Source organism: Odocoileus virginianus, chromosome 6, assembly GCF_023699985.2.
Source record: "Odocoileus virginianus isolate 20LAN1187 ecotype Illinois chromosome 6, Ovbor_1.2, whole genome shotgun sequence".
In the NCBI taxonomy this organism is placed as follows: domain Eukaryota; kingdom Metazoa; phylum Chordata; class Mammalia; order Artiodactyla; family Cervidae; genus Odocoileus; species Odocoileus virginianus.
The window spans coordinates 40059856-40069294 of NC_069679.1; the positions used below are offsets into that span (position 1 = coordinate 40059856).

Below are 9439 nucleotides of genomic sequence, written 5' to 3' on the forward strand. Positions count from 1 at the left end.
GGCTTTCGTGGCAGAGTTCTGGTTTCACAGTTGGGGGTGAGGGGAGTACATACATGACTGTCATATTATCATTGAGATGTGTAAATGTTTTATAAACCTGTCTCACGTATTTCCTTCTAGGCTGGGAACACAGCAACAGCAGCTAACATTTATGCAGAATTAACCACGTGCTTTTGCACCGACCTTGTCAGGAAGGGTGTTTTATTCTCCAAGAAAGTTTAGATTGACATGTCCTTCTAAGGATGGGGCTAGATTTGAACTTGAGCAGTGTTGGCTCCAGGCGCCAAACCCTCTCGCAGTGCTGCCGCCTCCTGTTGGGTCCCCTCTCACCCGCCTCCTCTCTCTCCACAGGGCCCGGAGACAAACAACCAGCCGGCCTCCCCCAGCAGGGGGCAGACCCAAGCCCCAGCCCAAGCCCAAGCCTCAGGTGCCGCAGTGCAAGGCTCTCTATGCCTATGACGCTCAGGACACGGATGAACTCAGCTTCAATGCCAATGACATTATCGATATTATCAAAGAGGGTAAGTGCATGGCTGGCTGGGATAGGCTCAAAGAGCAGACAGTCACAAGGCTATAAAAACTAGTTTAAATGTGAAGGGAATTTATGTACTCCTCTAACTGAAATTGGAAGAGGTAGGTCAGACTTCAGGCTGACTGAACTGAAATTAAACTCCAGCTTAATTTTTTAATACTTCTGTCAGCTCTGCTCTCCTTTGTATTTCTTCCCTCCTCTGGCTGTTTTTCCTCACGGTAGCAAAAAGACTGCATCAGTTCTAGGCCAACAGATCAAACCACATCTAAAATCCATTTTACTTCTGAAACTTCTTCTCTTAGCCATTGGATAGAAAGCCTAGGTTTCACTCTGATTGAATGGTCATGTGCCCATTCCTGAATCAGTCTCTGTAGCAAGGCAAATGCTGTAATCCCAAGTGGGCTAGACCTGGCGGGGATTGCCCTCGGAAATGGTAGGTAGGTCTATCCCACCCAGATTTCATGGCCTGTCGTGCTGAAGGTAGATGGAATGGAAGCTAGGGAGACAACCTGTAACATCCACTATAAAAATGGTCTGGTCTGGGGGCTCGGCTGAATACTTTATTAATTTGGTAGAGAAGATACATTAGCTTATGGAAGCATGAAAAACAAAAAAATCACTCCTAATTTAGAATGTTAGAAAAAGTACCCTGATGGAAATGACATCTGTGGTGAGGGTTGGGGGTGGGGGGGACAGAGAGAGGAGCCTTGGAGGCTAGAAAGAGCAGGTCATTTTAGGAAAATGAGCTGACACTTGACCCTGGTGAGGAACCCTCAAGATGTCACAGGGGATGAAATGAAGCCAGAGTGGCCTGGTCATGGAAGCCCTGGGTGTCAGGCTTAAGACAAGTTGTCAGGACAGAGCAGAGCCATCCAAGGTGCAGGAGCAGAACAGTGACAGTCCGAGTGGACGGGGGTTCCCCGCAGGGGCCGCTTTCCTGAAGAGGTGGCCAATTCTCACTCCCAGGAGAATTCTAGGTCCCCAGACCAAAGTCCTTCTAAGCAGCCTCTGGGTGCTATTTTTAATCTCCTTTTAAACCACCTGGTTTTCTACAGGTGTTAATATTTTAAGCCATTTAATAGTCTTCAGAAAGTTGAAATAAAAATAAGTATTGAAATGAACTTTTAGTAACACAAACAGGATTTTTATCATCAGCGTTGTTCAGCAAAAATATGGGAAATGACCTAATATCCGGTGACAAGGATTAGTTAAATAAGCTTTGCCATATCCACTCAGTGAACTTGGATGCAAAAATTCTTGTGTTAATGATGCAGAAGTACAGTACATTTATTGAAATGGAAAAATGTTCAGGAAGAAAAGGAAAAATTAAAAGGCTGAACTAGTCTCATTTTTGTAAAAATATATAACACATGGAATAGGAAAATTTTTTTAATGTTTTTAAAAGTAAAAAATGTTAAAGTGTCCCCTTAAGAGTTGAACTTTCTTTTCAGTATTACTTTTTTTTCATTTCTCAATATTTTCAAAGTTTTGTAGAACTAACACAGTGGGTATAATTAAAACAATTACATATTTGTGTAAAATGTAGAGTCCTAAAAGTTATCAAAACATGCTGTAAAGTATTGCTTTACTTTAAAGTGTGGTGTGAGTGCAGGAATTGACATACAGATACAAGGGATAGAATAGCACCCAGAAACAGACCCCTGTGTGTATAGGTATTTAATAGATGATAAATGTGGCATTTGAAATCAGGGGAAAGAATAGAGTTACTTTCCATTTTGAAAAGAAAGTTTGCTGTATGCTTCTTATACAAAATACCTATCAGATGAATTAAAGATCTGAAAATATATGACTAAACTATAAAAGTCTTAGAAGGAAACCTAGAATATTATCTTTGGGTGAGAAAAATCTTCCTGTGGAAGATGTCAAACTCAAAAACCATATAGGATTTAACCTCATAAAAAGGCTACATTGAAACCTACGTGGTGAATAGCACTGGGAAAGTTAAATGATAGAAAACAGACTAGGAAAAAAATGTTTTACATATATAAATAACTCCTCTATGTAAATAATACAAATAATCCAGCCCCAAAGTGGACACAGGTTATTGGGGCAATCAATGCATAGCAGAGCCTCCTATGATGTCAGCAAAGATTAAAATGTGAGAAAATCCACATTCCCTTATCCAAATCCTTTCAGTAAATTGAGGTTCAGAAATCAGAGCTTCTGCAAAGTTAATAATGGAGTATATATAAACATCATGTAGTATATATACACATCATGTAGTATATAACACCCCTTCCAGTTTCCAGGGCAACAGCTTAGATCAGCCAGTTTCTGCTGTGGAAACTAAGAGCCTATATGCTCAGTCAAAGACATCATAAACAAGCCCATGTCAGTTCAGGTCAAGTTTGGCCAGCAGATGGGTTATAGAAAACTCAATTTTTAGAACTTTCGGGACTTTGTCACTGCAAATAAAGTATGGAATGTAATGTTTGTGTTTAGTCAGGGAAATGGGTACCTTCTTTCCCTATTTACTGCCGAAATAGATTTTTGGGAAGGAAATTTAACAGTATTTTTCAAAAGTATTACTTTGGATTTATATATTAACCCCTCCCCCCAAGGTCAGTTCCAAATAAATTAATACTTACATGCATAAAAGAAATACAGAAGTCCTTGATGTAAGTATAAGACAGTTTTCTTTTCTTAATAGTGTCAGTGTGGGAAATGATTTCTAAAAGTGATAGAAAACAAAGACTGTAAAATAATCTTTTGATTCAGCTGCTCAAATATTATGTCAGAGTAAATAAAAATGGGAAGAAGGATATTTGTAACTCATGTGACAGATTCACTAGTATATAAAAAAACTAATCAACAAGAGGCCAACATGAAATAAAATTAAGCAAATGATAATGAACAAGCATAGCTATAGAATACAGAAGCTCTTTATATGCAGATGTGAAATGATCTTTAGTTTCTATTATTAAGGTTAAAGAGCCTAACACATAGTATGCTATCATTTATATACAACAGGTTGTTGACTTTTTAACAAATACTTTATAGACATGAACTATATCTCTGGAAGAAAGGGCAAGAAATAGGTAATACTGCTTGCCCTCCAAGAAGGGATCTGGGTGGTTGTATTCACTGTTAATACTTTCACATGCATTTTCAAAAGTACAAAAGGATAATCTATCACAAAAAGTAAACTAGATTTTCTTAAAGGATAATAGAAGGTCCATATTCTTTGCTCCAAGAATCTGTCCTATAGAACTGCTTGCACATGGGCATAAAGATATATGTATGGACACTTATTGCATGAACAGCAAAAAAATAAGAGAATGGCTATACAAATTTTGGTTTACGATGCAGCTGTTTAAAAAATGAGATGCAGTCATGGAAAGATGATTGAGTAGTGAAAAGCAAGATGCAGAAGAGTAAGATATAGAATGACCTGTCTAAAATGAATGTGTGTTTATAATCACAGAAAAAGGTCTGGAAGAATATATACCAAATACTTATTACTGGTGAGGGACTAGGATTAAGCTGGGAAGTAAGGATGGTGAAGTGATGCAGATCAGTTCTCCCAGAAAGATGGTGAGGTGGAGTAAGGCATGTGAAAGGTGTGTCAGGAAAGAAAAGGGGGGACACAGGATTCGAGTCATCAGACCGCAAGCTGACGTCACAGCCTGCCAGCCCAGCAGCTGGCCCGTCTCACAGGTGGGAAGATCCCACGGGGCCAACCCCTGGAGACGGGCGGCAAAACCTCACCACTGGGCAGTGGGTTCTTCTGGAAGGGGGCCTGTGAGGCACATCTGCACATCTGATTTTCATAAAAAGAACATGAGAAAGAACATGGATCTCCATCCTGGTCTCCTCTGCCTGTGGGTACACCTCTGGGAGCAGAGGCCCTGACTAACCTTCACCATCTCCATGTCCCCGCAGATCCTTCTGGCTGGTGGACGGGGCGACTGCGCGGCAAGCAGGGCCTGTTCCCCAACAACTACGTGACCAAGATCTGAGGCGCGCAGAGACTCTGACGCTAGGGACGAAGGAGCTTCAGGCACATGTGGGAGGGGATGTGTGGGGCCCTCCTCCTGATCCATAGCGAGCAGCTGCTTCTGCGAGGCCTGGAGCTCCTCGGCCCCCTGCCCGTGGAGGACTTCACAGAGCTGGGTTGGAGACAGGGAGTGTCACTCCACAGGAACCCAGGAGGGCAAAACAGGCACCCACTAAGATTTATTTATTCTATTTAAACCTGGTGAGAGGACCAGGAGGTCCACGCCGACCTTGCCAGCTCTATCAAAACAGCACCTGCTCGCCCACCAGGCCCAGGGGCCGGCCCTGGGTGGCCACTGACAAGTGCCTTTAGTTGAAGAGCACATCTCTCTCATCCCTCTCTCGTTACCTGACATGCGCATTCCTTGGCCAGCTGCCCTCCGAGGGGACCCGCTCTCTGCAGGTGCGGGGGGGCTTGGCGGGAGCAGGCACTTCCCATGCAGATGCCAAGGGCCTGCTGGGCCCACAGGTGCATGGGTGCCACTGATTTTGCCAGGCAGCAGGGCGGTGGCTGGGCTGTGGGCTAGGCTCTCTCTGGGTCTTCAGTTGGTATGTGGCTGGCCCATGTTGGTTTTCGTGTTTAATGCTGTACCTATTATGAGAAGGATCTTTTTTTTTCAAGCTGTACATTTATAAAAAAACAAAAAAAACCAGATCATATACTGTATATATAAAAATCTCCAGATGGTAGAAACATATATGAATGTACTAAGCAGTATCCCACTGTACTTACTCTTAAGATAGGTTTTATGACAAGACTCACATCAGGTACTTACAGACTCGCACTACTCCTTTCTGACTGTAGAACCATCAGTGTTACTGCTTCCGACCTCAGTCCCCACACACCCTCCCAGCCCTCGCCTGTTGGGAGTTCTCCTCTGTCCCCCACTCCATGTCTCCTCCCCTGACCTCCAAAATAAAGGAATCAATGAACCACCTTGCTCTTTCATGACCTGTGTCTGGGTTGTGTCCACCCCCACAAGAGAAGATATGTTCAGGTCCTAAACGCCAGCACCTTACTTGGAAATCGGGTCTTCACAGAGGTGACTTAGTTAAAATGGGGTCATCAGCAGGGCCCCTAATCCAATATAACCTCCATCCTGATAAAAAGAGGAGATTTAGACACAGATCAACACAGAGAGAGGGAGAAGATGAGTGAAGTTAGCCACCTGCAAGCCAAAGGAGAGGGCCTGGAACAGAGCCTCATGGTCCCCAGAGGAGACCAGCCCTGCCAACACCTGCATCGCGGACTTGCAGCCTCCACAATGGTGAGGCAGGAGATTTCTGCTGGTAAGCCACCTGGTCTGTGGTACTTAATTAAGGCAGCACTAGCACCCCAAGACAGTGTTCGCTGCAACAGCGGTGAGAAGTTGAAAACAGTGTCATGTCCACCGACAAAGGAATGGCCTCAACCTCTCCTCCTGGTTGCCACAGCCAGCTTTAAGCTCCTGGGAAAGTAGGATTTGATGGCACATCCCTTTTTGTCATTTTGGGGTCTCCAAGTCGAAGGGAAAAAAATTATCGGGGATTATAAATTAGGGGGAAAATGTATTTGAATTTGGGGCAAATAATTCTGTTTTACTTCAAGAGCAGAGAGCAAATATCATTTGCTAACAAATAATGTTTAAAGTATATTTCAGTTCCATTTTGTGACCACTTAAGAAAGGAAAAGAAAGCCGTAACGTGATGACATAAGGAAAGGTAATTCTACTGACACTAATAGTCTCTGTATCTCACAAGGGACTTTCAGTTTCACTCACTTGGACTCACTGAAGAGCAGGAGGAAGGACACAGGAGAGCATCAGACTCCCCACAGCCCCAAGGCCAGGCCGCTGCCTTAGGAGCAGGGCCGTCCAGGTGGCCTTTGGTGTCATCATGAGCCCCCAACTCCCCCTCGAGGCTGGGCCCGGGGCTCATGGTGACTGACACTGAAGTCCGGGGCCGGGCTCCAGGAATTCGGGCGTTGCCTGAATCGGTGACAGCATTGATGTTTCTAGGTAAAGACTTAAATACAGGTTTCTCTCCTCTGTGGATCCAGCCAGGCCTGCCATTGTTTAGACAGACATGAGGCTAGTACAGGAATCACTTAACCTGGAAGAACCTGGAGAGGGTGAAGGGCCATCCCCACCTCCTAGAACCTGTCATCCTGTTTAGGAGAAGGGTCCTGTGTGTATAGCATTAGAAACCGTTACATTATGAAAAGGTGACAGATCCCTTCAGCTGATGATACAAAGTAACCGAGAACCAGAGGAGCAAGCTTGAACTTGGACCCTAGGGCAGAGGTGTTCAGACTGGTAGTGGACCAGCAGTTCCCAAACCCCTTGGCCTCAGAACTCCTTTACACACTTCTGTACTACTAACAACCTCCAAGAGCTCTGCTTTTGTTGCAGTCATCAGTGTTTACCATACTAGAAATTCAAAGTGAGAACATTTTAAAACACCAGTGAACACGCACATTCCATCATCACATGTCACATAGCCTCTGGAAGATTCCACCATAACCTACTGACAGAATGAACAGTAAAAAAAAAAAAAAAACCACACACACACAAATAACATCCTAGTATTGGGAAGAGTTTTTGGCCTCATGGCCACGTTTTGAGAACCACAGAGGGGTAAGTGCTAATAAGCAGAGGATGCCACAGGCAAGGAGAATGCCTGGCTTCCTGAAAACATTATGCAAGGGTCAACTTTGCAATGTTGGGGAAAGCAAGACTGACACCCATGAAGAGGGCAAAGCTGAGTCTTCCTTACGAGCTTGCTCCCCTATCAGCCGGGGTGCAACCACCCATACCCGCCTCCCCCCATGACACCTGACCTGTCACCAAGTCTGCCCCATTAAGGCAGTAAGGGGTGAGGAGTACAGTTTTCCCATTTAAAGGACATTCCCTCCAAAGTGCACATATCCCATCCACTCACGTTCTGCTGGCCAGAACTTAGTCCTATGGCCTCAGATGCAGGGGTTGGGAGTCTTGCTGGGGACAGCCTCTGCCCAGAGCAGCTGGTCCAGCTCTGAGAGCTCACTCACAGCCATGCCTCCTTCCAGGGAGAGATTCTCACAAGCACAAGTGAGGAACAGCATGGCTGTGCACCCACAGAACTTAAGTCTCCAGGCTCGCTGCAGAGCAGGACGTGTACACAACCCAAATCCTTTCCCACATGACTCCCCTTCAGCTCCCCAGACCTATGTGCTGCTGGGCAGACCCAGCTTGTCCTACCTCTGGAACAGGTGATTTCCTGGGCGGTTTCATTGGAGAGTTCTGGGAGCAAAGTCCAGAGCATGCACAGTGTATCTTTGGTGGAGGACCTTACAACTTCATTGGATCCCTCACCTTTGTGGTCAAGAGAATGGGAGCCACTTTGCCCCCATCCCTCCTTGTTTTGTCTCCCAAGGCCTTGCCAGTCTCACTTTTACTCCTTCCGGCTCATCTTGATGCCTTCCCCTCCCAGTGTACGGGACTACCTACCCTGCTAGCCAGCATGTCCTAGCCTAAAATGTCCACTTTGCAAATGAGAAAGTGCAAGGACAATGCCCAACTAGAACCAGCCACCATTGGAACCCTGATCTGACCCCAAGTTCTATGCTTTTAGTCTTTGTCTTCAGTTAAACAAATATTAAGATGCTTGATGGTGTGTTAATATCTTTCAAATCTTTCAAAATCTTTTCAATATCTTTCAAAAATCAGAAACCTAAAAACAAACATAAAACCTTACAAATGACTCAGAGCCTAGAAACAAATCCACACACCTACTGTCAATTAATCTTTGACAAGGGAGGGAAGAATATACAATGGGGAAAAGACAGTCTCTTCCCCAAGTGGTGTTGGGAAAGCAGGACAGCTACATGTAAATCAATGACATTAGAACACTCCCTCACACCATACACAAAAATAAACTCAAAATAGTTTACATACTTAAATATTAGACATAACACCATAAAACTCCTAGAAGAGAACATAGGCAAAACATTCACTGACATAAATTGTACCGATGTGTTCTTAGGTCAGTCTCCCAAGGCAGTAGAAATAAAAGCAAAAATAAATGGGACCTAGTCAAACACAAGCTTTTGTACACCAAAGGAAACCACAAAAAAGAAAAAAGACAGCCTACAGGATGGGAGAAAGTATCTGCAAACAATGCAGCCAATAAGGGCCTAATTTCCAAAATATACAAACAGCTCATACAACTCAACAAAAAAGCAACCCAATCAAAAAATGGGCAGAAGACCTTAGTAGATATTTCTCAGTGTCTAGATGGCCAACAGGCACATGAAAAGATGCTGAACACCACTGGTTATGAGAGAAATGCAAATCAAAACTATTCAATAAAATAAAGTACCACCTCACATCAGTGATTAGAATGGCCACCATTAAAAATTCTACATACAAACAACAAATGCTAGAGAGGATGTGGAGAAAAGGGAACACTTCTACACTTTGGTGGGAATGTAGATTAGTACAGCCATTTTGAGAAACAGTATGGAGTTTCCCCAGGAAACCAGAGTTTGATCCAGCAATCCCCCTCCTGTGCATATATCCAGACAAAACTATAATTCAAAGAGATACATGCACCCCTGTGTTCATAACAGCCCTGTTCACAATAGCCAAGATGTGGAAATAATCTGACAGATGAATGGATAAAGCAGATGTGGTACATATATATAATGGAATACTGCTAAGCCAAAAAACCCCACAAAATAATGCCATTTATAGCAACTTGGGTGCAACAAGAGATTATTGTGCTAAGAGACACTCAAACATGGAATCTAAATATGACACAGATAAACCTATTTATGAAACAGAAACAGACTCACGGACATAGAGCATGGACTTGTGGTTGCCAAGGGGGAGAGGCTTGGGGAAGGGATGGGCTGGGAGGGTGGGATTGGCA

The 9439-nt window shown here is 43.9% G+C and overlaps 1 protein-coding gene across 1 annotated transcript in view; it reads left to right on the forward strand.

Annotated features, from left to right (window-relative positions):
- Nucleotides 1-5486, forward strand: part of MYO1E (myosin IE) — a 211111-nt gene extending 205625 nt beyond the window's left edge. Inside the window, exons 27-28 of the mRNA XM_070469219.1 lie at nt 352-521; nt 4436-5486. Of these exons, the coding sequence (XP_070325320.1) occupies nt 352-521; nt 4436-4512 (247 nt within the window). The 3' untranslated portion in view covers nt 4513-5486. The remainder of the gene's footprint in view (nt 1-351; nt 522-4435) is intronic.
- Nucleotides 5487-9439: the final 3953 nt, after the last annotated feature.